The following is a 14,898-nucleotide window of genomic DNA, read 5'->3' on the forward strand; positions in this document are numbered from 1 at the left end:
AGACAAAAGTAGTAAGCCTAGAGAGAAGCTTGTGTAGCATAACAGTTAAAAGAATGGACTATGTTAGAAGCTTCTGATTCGAGTCTCAGCTTAATTGCAGACTCCTTTGCCATCCTATAACATGTCTACACAGAAGTAAGGCCCATTGTGCTCAATGGCACACACTCCCAGGGAAGTGGATATGAGATTGCAGTCTTAAACAAGCCACAGCATTCTCATCTGCAGTATTAAAGGGGCAATACTGGCACGCGGGTGGTGCTCTGGGTTAAACCACAGAGCCTAGGACTTGCCGATCAGAAGGTCAGCGGTTCGAATCCCTGCGACGGGGTGAGCTCCAGTTGCTCGGTCCCTGCTCCTGCCAACCTAGCAGTTCGAAAGCACGTCAAAGTGCAAGTAGATAAATAGGTACCACTCTGGCGGGAAGGTAAACGGCATTTCCGTGTGCTGCTCTGGTTCGCCAGAAGCGGCTTAGTCATGCTGGCCACATGACCCGGAAGCTGTACGCCGGCTCCCTCGGCCAATAAAGCGAGATGAGTGCCGCAACCCCAGAGTCGGTCACGACTGGACCTAATGGTCAGGGGTCCCTTTACCTCTATCTTTATTCATACTGGACTACCTCACAGCGCTGTTGTAAGGATTAATATGGTAATACAGGTGAAATGCTTTGAACACTGAACATCTGAATGTGTTATATCATTGCCTGTTTGTTGTTATTAACAAAAGCTGCCGTCTTCCTCTCCAGCGGCACGCTCCTGTGCAAGCTGGAACTCTGTGTCATGTGAACTAAACTTAAAAATCAGAAGCAAGGATTTCTTTCATACTGTAAGATCTGTCTCTTTTTTATCAGGCTTTGAAAAGCACTCACCCTGGGACTGCATGATAAAAATGTTGCTTGCCTGGTTTTTGAGAGTCCTGATAAGGGGAGCATTTGCAACAGATGCCTTCTGCTGTTCTGAACAAATGCTCAGGAATGTGCCATTCAGCTAAATATGCTGCATTTGTGGTACAGGTGGTATATTAGATGATCCCCCCACCTGTCTTTTTCAATGCCCTAATAATAAGACAAAAATATTTCCTTGCTTTTGCTGTTCAGCCTACTGAAAATTGAAATTTTGCTTGCTAGTGAGGAGTTGTTGATTACTGAGAAGCAGTTTCTTTTTAATTTCATTTTCATTTGCTGAAAAAACACTGGGACTATGTGGACTTATACATGGTGGGCAGATCTGAAGTCTCCTGGTTGATTTTAATTATACAGTATTCTTCCAGTGTGGTCACCATGGAAATGTTACATATGGGTCTGATTGTGGTGTGTGTGTCTGAAAATCCATTGCCACTCACCTGTCACATCTGCTGGGGTCTTGACAGACCATTCTTCGCTTCCCCTTTGGCCTGCTGGAAACCCCACTTGGGCATTGCCACAGCCAGACACAAAGCTTGTTGCCTTCTCAAGCCTCTTGCCTCCTATTGGCCAGAGACAGAGAATGCCCATAATCTGGGCTGCCACTTGGTGCAAAAGGAAAAAGGGAAAAAGCAGTCTGCGAATTCACAGGTGTGACCAAATTATCTACTTAGGATTTTTCCAGAGTTGGCAGACAACACATACATTGCTCCCAGGAGCACTGAGACGCCAGATTGAATATGATTGCAATTTACTGCTGGCTCCTCCATGGACTTTAACTGCCTGTGTGCTCAATTGGGGATGGATCCCAAGGCCTTGCAGATGCCAACAGATAGCTTTCTTCCTGCTAACATTTAAGGCTGCTCGTGTATCACGCAACTGTATTATCCCATGGCTGGCAGTATGAGAAGAGTCAATCCCGCTGGCTGTGGGTGATGGATAGAGGGACTGCTAAGCATGATCACTTTCTTATTTCTGGCCTGTAGGAGTTGGTATGATTTATCTGTTGATTAGCTGCAATGGCAGTTCATGTTTCCGGCACCATCACACCAGGTGAAACGTTTCCTTTCAGCTCATTTCAGCAGAGATCCCATAGTAGGCAGTCGGGTGCATTGGAAGTTAGTGGCCTGGCACCTGGATAATGTCACCCCCCCCTCCCCCCAGCAAGCAGAAATTCAACAAGGATAGCTTTTCCCATGGCCTGGAGGTGAAAAGATGGAGAAGCATTTCACTGTTTGAATTTCTGCCTGTTGTGTAGGAGATCTATCAGAACAGGAATGGCAAAAAATACCTGGAAGATATGTTCTTTTTGCAACTAGCTCTGGCATATAGAATTAGATGTGCTCCTGCTGAGATTGTGAACCAATTAAAGATACCCTAGCTTTTAACTTAAGCTGATTAAATTTACATATTGCACAAAAGAAAGGTGCTTTTATGAAGATTCTGAAGAAAAACGACAGTTTCTGTTTGGCATGTAATACACTGGTGTTTTTTTTAAGGGTTCTTTGTTTTAAAGAAAGAAAAGCCATTTTCATTATTTTAATCACATCTGGTGGGATGGGGAGGCATATGCACCTTGACCCTCTTTGGTTGCTGCATTTGACTGCTGTTTGTTTTAAATCTGTTTTTTAAATCAGCCCTGCATTTAACAACTCATCTGGTAGTCATAGGTGACCCAGAATTGCATGCAGGCAAGAGAGAGGGCTGGCAGAAGACAGGTCCACTCCATTTCAGCTCTGCCAGACGGTTTGGTTTCCATCTTAGCTGTGGAGGAAGAAAAGTCTCTTCCACCACCACAAGCAGGGAAAGCACAATGTGCTATCAGAGGCAGAAGGGAGTGATCCATTCCTCACCCACCAACCCACTTGGCTAGAAGTAAGCACCCACTCTTTTTACTTGCTTAGAAGGCTAGCGGCCTGTGTTTTCATGCTGGCCTTAGAGGAGGGGCCTTTGCAAAGCTAAGCATGCTACTAGCAGCTGCCCCCCATCAAGTAAAACAATAGAAATACTTAACTAATTGACCAGTTACATTGGTTCTGCCCCCCCCGAAAAGTCCTGCTCCCACCCTAACAAAAATCCTGGCTGTGCCCATGCTCTCTCCCAAGTTGCTTTACCACACGTGGAATTACTTTTTTTCCTAGTGGGGAGAAAAACAGATTGAGGAAGGCAATTTTGAGCAGAAAAAAATGGCTCCAGGGGTTAAGCATCTAATCTCAATACCTTTGGTCTTCCTCTTTTTTGAAACCAGCCTCCCCCACTGCTTTTCATTAAAATAAAAATTTTAAAAAGTGGTTGCCTGCAACTGTGCTGGCTTGTGTTAGAGAACACAAACATTTCTTCCTTTGGACCCTATATTCCTTTGTTTAAGCAAGGGTTGTTAGAAGGGCACAAAGCCTAGAGACTTCCCCAATTTAACCAGTATGCTTCTTCAACCTACAAGGAAAACTCTGATTAATTGTACCCATTAAATTTATTATGTATTATTTATTTATTTTATGTATTATATCCCACTCTTCCTCCCAAAGGAGCCCAGGGCAGCAACCATCAGTGATAAAACAGTAAAAAAAAAACTTTAAAGTGATTCCAGTGCAGATGCAAACTAGAAAGGTTTTCCATCTCTAGCTGCTGTTGACCACAGGCGGTTTGACTTGGCTTTTATTGTCTTTTTCCTGTCTTCCTAGCTGGCCTCTGTTAGCCTCTTACAGCTGGGACAAGAAGCTGACCGGCTGAAAACCAAGAACAGGGAATCCATTTCACTCCTCATGCACTTGGTCAGTATCCTATAGGGGAATGAGTTTGAACAGGAGGGGGGCTTCCTCTGGACACTGGCGGAGGAAGGCAGGTGCGGGGGGTGCGGTGCGCACTGGGTGTCAGCCGTGAGGGCGGGTGACATCGCCGCATTACCCCCCCCCCCACTCGCTGTGCAGGTGGCGGGCCGCTAGGGACGATGCAGCCGCGGGTGGCTAGCGGCACCCCTCCCCGTGCGGGCAGCAGGCGGCTAGGGAAGCTCACCGTGCGGGCGACTAGCCCTGCTCCCACACCGCTCTGCCCCTGCCTCTGAATTGCACTCATATGAGAAAAAAGAGGGCCTCCTATGAGAATACTCATATATAATTTTTCAGTTCCAGCTCCTTTAGAGTTCAAAGTAAGGCAGGTGTGTGTCCAGCAACAGAAGCTTCAAAGAGCACAGACTTGTTGGACAAGCAAGCAAAGCCTGATGATGATCTAGAAACTTATTATAAGGATCAGGGAGCATCAGCTAGCCCACTCTGTCCTATTTTCCCTCTCCCTCATTCCTTTTCCCTTCTGAATTGTGTCCCTTACATTGTGAGCCAATGGGTACTAACAGCCTTGGTTTTTAATTTCTGCACAACACTTAAAGCTCTTTAGAAATGGCCCCAGAGTTCCCTCCTTTGGCTGGAGGTGGGTAGGAGCAAACCGCCCAAATGCCCACCTGGCAATCCTTGGGTCCTGGATTGAAGGACCTGCAGCAGCTTCAAATCCTTGCATCTTTCCATATAGGAATCAACATGCAAATCTTTTTTGGTGTGTGTGTGTGTGTGTGTGTGTGTGTGTGTGTGTGTGTGTTCTTGCTCATTCTGCTTCATAGTCCTGCCCTGACAACACCTCCACTGCTCAGTCCTCTCCTTCTCTACCTTTAAAATGGGATTAATTATCACTGAATGTTGTAAAAAAGAATAATAGCTTTATTTTTAAACGGTTCATGTGTAAAAAATGCTTTATAGACATTGGTGGCTGTGCTTTTTTTCTGGTGGTACACAACAGTACATAGTACCAGCGCATTTTTTCTAGGAAGAAACTCTCTCTCCATATATATATATATATATATATATATTTGTGTGTGTGTGTGTGTGTGTGTGTTTGTCTCTTTGCCAGCTGTCAGGTTGGCTATTGAGCCTTCAGCTGCCACCGCCTCTCCTGTCCAGGTTTGCTGCCTGCCCTCGCATCCTTCCATCTTGCTGCTCACCTCCCTCCCTCCCCCCCCCCAGATCTGCTGCTCACTTGTGTCTTAAGATGTTGGCCAATGTGGGACTGATGTTTCAATATTGGAAGGGCTTTGATTTACAGTAGCTGCAGGTCAGGCTCCAGGATCCGCTTCTGGGTGGGTTTCCTGTCCATACCCCTCACCCTCGTCCCCCACTTGCCCTCTCCTTCCGTCCCCTTTATTTTCCTGCTTTCCCCTGAGGTGTGTGTCTGTGTCCCCCCTTTCCCCTCACACCCTTTGCCTTAAAAAACAACTGCCACCCTGCTTTAAAAATAAAATAATAATGTCCTGGCAGAAACAGCGGCTTCTCCATCTCTCCCTTGCTCCTGGCTCCCCTGCTTTTTCTGCCCCTCAGGCTGGCTGGCTCTTCGGTAGCAAAGCGACAGCCAAGGGCTGCCTAGGCTGAGCTCTCTTTTTACCTTGCATCTCTGTCATCACCGTGCTTTGCTGCTTTGAGGGGTGGAAGATAAGTATTTTCTTGATTGAAGCTTATTTTATCAGTCTGCAGGAAGTCGTCCGGATGCATAAATGGGGCCCCAGAAGCAGGAAAGTCAGACTGTCCTCTAGGCTCCCTTCTCCAGCCTGTGAGGAGGAACTGCTTTGCAAAGAGGCAGCAGATCAGGGCTTGCCATTCTTCCAAGGCTGGCTAGGAACAGAGCTGTTTTGATAAAAGGACAAAATTAAACTCCGTTATAAGTAGGGTTTTAAGACGTCTTAAATGACACATAAATGAGGAGGATGACACACACAAGATTTTAACAGGCGCAAGCAGAAGTCATGATACCTACTCTGGATTCAGCCTCAATGTTTGAAACATGCTTCTTTCTTTCATTATGGAGCCCCATGATTTCCACCTCTCTTGCACAAGTGCATGTGCAAAGTGTCTTCTGAGCCAGCCTTGCCTCCATAATGCTCCCAACACATCCTCTTATAACCGTCTAGTTGGAACATTATAGCCTCCTTGGTGCAAACTTTCTGTTCCTTTTTCTTCTGTATTTCCATCTCTTTTGCACAACGCTCCAAACTACATTTTTAAGAAATAGATAAAGAAGGGGCAATGGAAAGGTGAAGGCCCTGGTTATATAGCGGAGACTGCGGAGAAGGACTATGCTGTAGGTAACCTATCTGGCGTGCTCAGGTGTAGGTGAGGCAATGTATGCCTGGTGATACTCTCTTGGACACTGGAAGCCAGATTCCTCCAAGCGGAGGGGCAAGCTGAGGCTACAGCTGGATGAGGACCATGGTGGAGGTGAAGGAGCAGATCCAATATATGCCTTGCTAATTTGCCAACTGCCATGGCTCAAGCAAGGGAGCCAAGCCATGTGGCATGGGTGGGGTGCAGTTTTGAAAGTGGCTGATAGATGTAGGACCATCAAGATTTTGTGGAGAACAGGTGGGCCCATTCATTTTGCGAAGGCCAGTGGTGTTGGCTTTTTGTTGCAAATTGGCAGCACAGATGTAGTCCTTTGAAGGGGAGCCTCCAGTGAGGAGAGAGCTTAGTGGTTTCAGGCCAGGTGAAGAGATCCAATCTGTAGAAGCAAGAGGCCACACTTTGGTACCTGAAGCAGCGCAGGTGATGCATCTCCATTAGGAGCTCCCGTGGCAGCAGGAGATGGTTATTGATTCTTCTGCTGATGGTAGGAGACGTCTCAGCTAGGGAGTGCCTGGATTCCCCGGAGGGATTGATATTCGCCAGGCGAACTGCTTTTGCGGCAAAGCAATTTAAATGCAAATGTTTCAATCTGGAGCTTGCGAACGAGCTGGCCAGCATGGCGTTCACTCTCTGTCCCAATTGGAGGGCTGGGATGGCTGCTCCTCTGACACTGGCTTAGGCAGAACCTTGCTGCCTTTTGGCTTGCTAGCAGGATGGGGGCGGGGGGGGGGATGTGGCTCTTGGCTGACAGCTGGGATGTGTTGGAAACGCAGGTCAGTGGTGTCCCAGCTTCTGACCTGTTCAAAGTGGGGGAAGTGATTCCACAGAGCACAGACCTGCTTGGCCTTTTTGTGAAAAGCTCCAGGGAAAACAGATCCCCAAACCTCCCATGGCAGGCGGATAGCTATTGCAATACGTATCTGCCTGCCATGGAAGGTTTTGGCATCTGTTTTCCCTGGAGCTTTTCACAAAAAGGCCAGACAGGCCTCGATCAGGATGCCTTGAGCTGTGGAGTTAGATGATCTGACCTGTATGAGCACTTCTAGTTATCTGATACCTTCACTGCTTTATTCCCACATGCAAAGGGCTCTCTACGTGCCCTGATTTTCTGTTCTCTACCTATCACAAGGAGTTGAGAGGTTGCAACTTACCACTCCAGATTCTCAAAGCAGCCAGACCTGAGGTTTGACATTCTGTCCAAACTAAGAGCACCTTTTTTGTAATATCAGTGAGAGGTGGGAATGTAAACATTGTGTTATTTATTTAGAATTCAGAACCTGAACATCGTGGGCTAAAGGCAGATCATATTATGGTGGTTTCCCTTCTCTCCAGAGTGGAAGGCAGGTTTGAAAGAGGACTTTATGCTTGTGGTGTATATACACTCTTACCACTTTTCCCTCTGATAAACCAGTATTGTAATCTGTAGAAGGAGAAAAGAAAGTGCGTCAGAAGAAACGTGTGTGCACATCATGGGACATGATGTCTCTCCCCACCCACTTTGCCTCTCTCAGAAACCTGCCTCCTTGGTGTCAAGCTGCAGTATGTCAGCCGGCCAGCCCCCAGCCAAGGCTCCGGGGTTTTTCCACTGGACCTGTGGAATTGTCATAGAAACAGATATCATAACACAGCAAGACTGCAGGGTTTACCATAGTTTTTAGGACTGTTGAAAGTGGTTTGACACAGGTTTCATTTCCCTTTTGCTACATTTTTTTGCCCTGCTGTGTCAACTCTGAGGTGAAACAGGTTTTGATACCATGTTTTTAAAAACTGCCAAAACCTGTTCAGCAGACATGAAAACGGGAAGAGTGTGCATATCACAAGCCCTCCTTTAAACTGCCTTCTGCTCTCTGGGGTGGGCTGGGGTGGTATCATTGGTGTCATTAGGCAACATCCAAAATATATTTGGGAGTACAGAATCTGGATATTTTCTGCACCCAGTATGCATCATGCTGTGGCCCTTAAGTGAGCTGGCAGTACAAGATAATACACATTTTCCCTGCCTCTTTTTCAGCTTGTGGAGGAGTCGTCCTTCTTGACCACTGATATGCTGGAGACCTGCTTCCCTTACGTGCTGCTGCGCAATGCGTACCGAGAGATCTCCAGGAGCTCAGCCTTGAGCCGGCTTCCTACACATTGACAACCTTTTCCCTTCACCGATAACTCAGAAGGTCACAAGCTGCAGCTACCCACCACCACATAAATGCAGAACTACCTTAGAAAAGATAAGCAGGGTAGCAGAGGATAGTTAGAATTGGTGCTTCTCTTACGTGCCTTAAGTTACGATCTAATGGCAAGAGTGTCGAACTTCTAGATGTTTCTGCAAAAGAGCTGCTGGTGAGCTTGCTTTGGCTTAGATAATTGCTTGTTCACAAAGCTGAGCAGTGGGCAGCAACATGCTAATTTTGTATGCCACTTCCATGACAGTTGCCAGCCCCTGTCAGGCTGCTTATTAGCGCCAGAGATGCCACAGGCTCTGCCCTTTGCGGCTTGCATGGTTTTATTAAAAATATGCCACATTTCATTTGCCAGTGTTGAGATCCCATTTAACCCAGGACTGCCCATGCCATCACTTTGGGCTTAGTAGTTGCCCCTGCAACAAAGCCTAAGTAAAGATATCTGCTCACATTCTTCCTATCTTCCTCTTGCTTCTGTCTTCCTCCGGTCAAAATTTAGATTGTAAGCTCCTTAGCAGCAGAAAAGCAACTTTAAAACATAAATTAAAGCTTACATTCTGCAAAGTGTCACAAACTTCAGTAGCTCTATGTCAATAAACAATAACAACAACAACTCCTCAAAAATGTCTGAGACATACACATGCCAGAAATTTAAGCTGGCTTTCCGGTCATGCCTGCCTTATGAAAAATCCTGGGAATTGCAACTTTGTGAAAGCTGGAAAATACTCTTCTTCTGCTGCACACTTGCTTTTCATGGGGACCATTCAGTGGCAATGAGGTGAGATGGCGCCAATAAGCAACCCCACCAGGGGAAATATGGCTGATAGGTAAGGCCTGCATTTTTGTGAGTAGCAGGGCTTACTCAGGTGCCATGCTGAGCCCTGCAGAGTGAGGCAAAAAGTGGCTCCACTCTCCTTATCGCCAGACCAGGTGGCAGTGGTGTGAGAGAGTTGTACAACTTAGAATCATTGAGCCTTTGAGTTGGAAGGGACCTTGCTCATCAAGTCCAGCCTGATTCTTTTGGGCAACAATAAACTAATGGTCCTTGTCTAAACCCTTTTGTTTCTTTTTTTCTGAAATACCTTTATCATATATGACTTTATTTTTTGCTTTGGACATTTTCAAATACGAAAATGCATTTAAAGTCACTTGGTTTTAAGAAATAATAAATACTTTTAATGGAACCAATTTATCTCACTTGCTCTGTTTTCTCAGTGCTTCATTGTGCTTTACATGTAAACAGTTTATGACAAATCCCTTTTAAATGTTTTATTTGCACATTTAACAAGAAAAAGGGGAAAGCTAACAAAGAGGGGGGAAGTGAAGGGTGGGATTCGACTGAGCTTGTGTGCACAGAATGAGGTTTGCTTGTGCAATGGGACTCACTCTCACCTTGAGGACACACAGGTGCTGTTATTGTTAACAGCTTTTTTAAGACAAAGAAACAAGTACTTTTTTTACAGAATGCATGATGAACTATGCAACTCATTTTGCCAGCTGTTTGTAACAACTACTAGCATATAATTTTTAAAACTTAGTATGTATGACTTACTGGCAGCTGAACACAATGGCTGGGTTAGCTCAGTTGGTAGAGAATGAGACTCTTATTCTCAGAGTTGTGGGTTTGAACCCCACATTTGGCAAAGGATTCCTGCATTGCAGGGGGTTGGACTAGATGACCCTCGTGGTCCCTTCCAACTCTACAGTTCTATGATTCTACATCCTCAGTGTTTGAATGTCACATGTGTCTGACGACCAGATGCTGAGTTAGGTGTGAACATCAACATTGTGTCTTTCTTGTGAACCTGCCTCCTCCAGCATCTGCCTGGCCTTTGGGAGAAGAGGAGGCTTAAACAGACTGTTGGTCCAACTCCAGATGTGCTTATGTTCAGACTGCTTCTTCTGAGTCCTGAATCCCCAGAAGAGCAGTTGGAGCATGATATTGCTGCAAGTATGAACTAGAGCAGGAGCCCTTGACTGAAGAAGCAAAGAGGACATTTCTCTCTTCTTTCGGTCCATCTTAAGGAGTCCAGATCTGCCTTGGGTGGCTTCTCTTCCTCCTCATGCCAAGTAGCTGAGGAGGAGATTAGTTCCTTCCACAGGCATAGCAACCATATTGTTGTGCTCCAGAGGGGCCAGACAAGCTGTAAAACGTGAGTTGTAAACCTGCCTATTCCAGAGCTGACTCATTCCTGAGAAACTGCAGGCAGCCAAGCAGAGACGGACCTGGCACACGCAAAAGTGTCAGCAAGACCCTTCTTCCTGTAGAGTTGACTGGAGTCGGGGGGAGGGGGGGATCATCAGGAATCATCAGATGTAGAGGTGTGTGTCCGCAGGAGTGCACCAGCCTCAGGATCCATGTCCAGCCTGGTGACTGCTCCTCTATGCATACTACATAGAACTAAGGGCTTAAGGCTGCAATCCTTTGCCCTCTTTTCTAGCCCCTTTGGCCAGACCTTCCACTTTGAGCAGGCAGATGCAGGATTGTACCACAATCTCTTCAAAAAGAGGGTAGTTCCCCAGGGGCAAAACTTCTTGCCCATCAATAAGGTTTGCAGCAACACAATAAATAGCATCGTCTCCTAGGAGCAAATTAATGAGATGATATACCTGCCACAATTTGTGAGCTACAGTAGCAGGACGAGGGGTGGGGGAAGGGACGGATGCAAGCAAAGTGCCTCTGATGATGAACATTACACACAGCGCCTTTTCTTGTACGTATTCATTTCCAGGCACTCAAGCAGAGCTTCCTATATTCTTTTGAAAGATGGCAAGCGGCACTTCCTGGCTGCCAGATACACCAAGATACCTTTATATTAGAAATGTTTTAGAAAGGAAATTGACAGTGAAGTCTCTGCTTGCGCTTGGACTTCCATGTTGCTTTTCACTTTGCTTCGATGCAGCCTGGTTCTGTTAAGAATCCTGCCCCCTGGCCAGAAAATAAAGGAATGGAACACAGTGAGAATAGCACATTGCACCTGCTTGCCGAGAGGGGAGTGCTGATGGTTTTCTGGGAATGGGGCTGAATCCAGGCAGTGAGCCTCTAGGCAGGGGTGCATTCACTCCTGCTAGCGCCCTGCAGGGGTAAAGCACTCTGGGGTCACTTTAACTGCCATGGCTTCCCTTAAGGCTTCCTGAGAACCATAGTTTGTTAACGGTGTTGGGAACCATAGCTTGGGCAGGTGGGTCACCTGATGAAGGTGCTGAAAGTTAACAAACTACAGTTCCCAGGATTCCTTGGAGGAAGCTTAAAGTGCCTTGAATGCATGGTGTGAATGTGGTCTGTATTAGCTCACGGCCCTTGGTACATGTTAGGCTAGGATGTGACAGAGCTACTAGATTATTTTACAAGGCAGGCTTTTTAATGGACTAAACTGGCAGCTGCCTCAGGTGTTGAAAAACTAGGTTAGGCTGGTACAAATTAAGCAAATGGCAAACTGGCAACCCCAGGGCCTGTGCAAATGAGTCGTTTCTTTCAAAGATTGGGTGCTTTGGATTCAGCTTGCATGAGAACCATGACCTCTGAACTCTTAAGTGCTTTCTTTCCTCAATTGCAGGGATATGGACAGGCATTACTCAGGCAGCATGCAGGTTGTTTAGTCGATTAGTCGTGTCTGACTCTTTGTGACCCCATGGACCAGAGCACGCCAGGCCTCCTGGAGTTTCATCAAATTCATGTTGGTCGCTTCTGTAACACTGTCCAACCATCTCGTCCTCTGTCATCCCCTTCTCCTTGTGCCCTCAATCTTACCCAACATCAGAGGTTTTTTCAGAGAGTCTTCTCTTCTCATGAGGTGGCCAAAGTATTGGATCCTCAGCTTCAGGATCTGTCCTTCCAGTGAGCACTCAGGGCTGATTTCCTTCAGAATGGATAGGTTTGATCTTCTTGCAGTCCATGGGACTCTCAAGAGTCTCTCCCGGAAACATAATTCAAAAGCATTAGTTCTTTGGTGATCGGCCTTCTTTATGGTCCAGCTCTCGCTTCCATACATCACTACTGGGGAGACCATAACTTTAACTATACGGATCTTTGTTGACAAGGCAGCATGCATACCATACATTTAAACACATTTTCCCTCCTACACCCCAAATCCCAAGAACTGTAGTGCTTAGAATTGCTGCTCTGTGTGAGTGAACTATAGTTCCCAGGATTCTTTGGAAGGTATGTGCTTTAAATGTGTGTTGTGTATGTAGCCTCAGGAAAGGCCTTCTCCACATGCACAGAGCCACTCTGTAAGACAGATGAGAAAATGTTTGGTGGGTTCTCAGACTTTTGTTGACTGTAATGCTTTTTGTTGGAGCCAAATACAGGTACAAGGAGGAGCTCCGTCTCACTCTCCTGTTTCCCAACCGGAGGAAAGAGAGATGTGTGAATGGAGAGGCAGCTGTGACAACAGTATGGACAGTCCACTTTATGAGGCCTGGTCAACCACCCACAGTACCTCTCCTCAAAGGCGACCCTCTTGTCAAAAAAACAGATCAAAACTAGTTACTGTCTCCTTGGCTCTGTTACTGCCTTGATGGTCTCTTCTGTTGCAACGGAAGCCATCCTCTTTCAACAAACATCACTCTCCCTGTCATATATATAAGACAAGAGACATTTCCCAACTGAAGCCATGAGCAGGAGCACACTTGATGGGATCGTTGGGGCAGGGACAAGGCCCACGGGAGAAGCATGAAGGACGGGCATTCAAGAGTCTGGCATTGAGGGATCCAGGGGGTCATCCACTACCTATCCTCACCCTACCCGTGTAACCCTACTCCTGAGGGCTTGTCCACACTTCTGCTTGTCCTGGGCCTGGAAAGCCTGGGGCTGAGCAGTTTTCCGCTTGTCCTGTGCTTTCCAGGCACAGGTCTGAATGGCTTTGCCTTTGCCCCACCACTTTCCCCAGGAAAACCCAATTGCCATTTTTTCCGATTGAACACAGAAAAGCGGGTTTTCCTGGGTGAAAACTGCAGGGTAAAGTAGGTGTGGATGAACTCTATGCCAGAGAGTGGCTTAGGACTGTTCTTGCTTAGTTTTGGGGATGTTTCAGCCAGTTTCCAAAGAACCATGCATTCGCCATGTGCCAAATTAAATATTCAAAAGAGACACCTACAAAACCGGAGTGTTTGGCTTGACGATGATCCACAGCCCCCAGCCCGTCATGCTCTGACTGGAAACCGCTGTGATCCAGACACAGGCAACCGATGCCAGGAACGATTGATGGCTTTAATTACTGTGTGTGTTTGTTTATCAGCCACCATCTGAGCTCAGAGGGGGTTGCATTCTGTCTTAGTATACATCCACATATAAATATCAGGGCTGTCTTTCGCATCCCGATTTCCAGAGAAGTGCTTTGTGAGAAACACACTTTTTCAAAACGGGCAGAGACCACAAAGCCCTCTGTGGCCACTATTGAAATATCTCTGCCTGTTACGGTAAATGTCAGAAATCTGGGGAATGTTAACTTTTACCAATAATATTTAACATTTTAGGAGGCCACTGATACTGTTGGAAAATTCTGACATTTACAATTCAGTCTCAAGGACAACCGTCATCTCTAGGCTAATAACTGAAAAGCAGTTTCTAAGCTTTGTGACACACAATGATTTCTGACATTCAAAAACAATGATATTTAAGCTACAGTCCTATCTCCGAGTTCCTGGGAGTAAGTCCCATTGAACTCAGTGGGATGTTTTTACGAGGCAAAAGTCAGCACAGCGATGAATGCAATTTTTACCTTGAGTCAGTAGACCAGTTCCTGCACTCCCTTCTCATCCTCATCCAGCCAAGCAAGAGGCGTTTTCCGACACAGTCCAGCCAGGCGGAAACACTCCAAGAAGGTGTATCTGGGAAGGTTCCAAGGGCCAGAGAAAGCGGTATGGAGGGCCACAATTGGCCCTGCATCTCAGCTTCCCTGTCCCTGCTAATGGCCAACTCTCAAGGGGTTCAGCTTGAGGAGGGGCTGTGGTGTGGGGAAGGTTCTGAAAAACTTGGAGGGCCACATATAGCCTCTGGGCCTGAGGTTCCCCTGCTCTGAACCAATGCATTGCCTCACTCCTTCTTTGTTCCTTGCTCTGTCACAAAGCAGAGAGCATCATGGGTTTGCCCAGCACACACAGTGCAGTCATTGGTAAGCAAAAGGTGTGGCTCCTCCTGGATAGACACTCCTTGAAAAGTTGCCAAATGCCTGCCAAGAAATATGTTCCCCAGTCCTGCAGGGCTGGCTTTAGCTGTGTCCCCAGCAACAGCACCTTGAACAATGCCTCACCTTTCCCTAGCTGTGACGAAGACAACAAGAAGACTGAGCAAGTGTTTGCAAAAGGAGAGCCCATGTTGCCTTACAAGGGCTGAAGCAGGGGCAAAACTAGTCATTTTCACCAGGGTCAAAGACCCTGTTTGGTACCCCCATGTGCATTTGCCTACACACACACCAGGAGCCTCAATGGTGCCCCTCTGGAGGCTTCACCCGGGGCAACAAAACTGGCTAGCGCCCCCACCCTGGACTCTGGCTTAAGGCACATCAAAGAGGCTGATAAAATACAGGCTGTCCACTGACTTCAACCCATGGATGGAAGGAAAGGGAGGGCAACCAAGAAAAGCCAGCTTTATTGACTGCCATGGCCCCCGTTCTGCTCTCCAGGGCATTCCTGGCCTTCGCAAGGAACAGCGTGTTGTTGTCAC

The 14,898-nt window shown here is 46.8% G+C and overlaps 1 protein-coding gene across 5 annotated transcripts in view; it reads left to right on the top strand.

Moving 5' to 3' along the window:
• NCKAP1L (NCK associated protein 1 like) overlaps nt 1-9,415 on the top strand; it is a 68,299-nt gene extending 58,884 nt beyond the window's left edge. For all 5 annotated transcript variants that reach the window (XM_083599731.1, XM_083599734.1, XM_083599732.1 and 2 more), the window contains exons 30-31: nt 3,580-3,669; nt 8,069-9,415. In XM_083599731.1, the coding sequence (XP_083455857.1) occupies nt 3,580-3,669; nt 8,069-8,194 (216 nt within the window). In that variant the 3' untranslated portion in view covers nt 8,195-9,415. The remainder of the gene's footprint in view (nt 1-3,579; nt 3,670-8,068) is intronic.
• The last annotated feature ends 5,483 nt before the right edge of the window (nt 9,416-14,898 follow it).

Source organism: Podarcis filfolensis (assembly GCF_964270895.1).
Source record: "Podarcis filfolensis genome assembly, chromosome: 2".
In the NCBI taxonomy this organism is placed as follows: Eukaryota; Metazoa; Chordata; class Lepidosauria; order Squamata; family Lacertidae; genus Podarcis; species Podarcis filfolensis.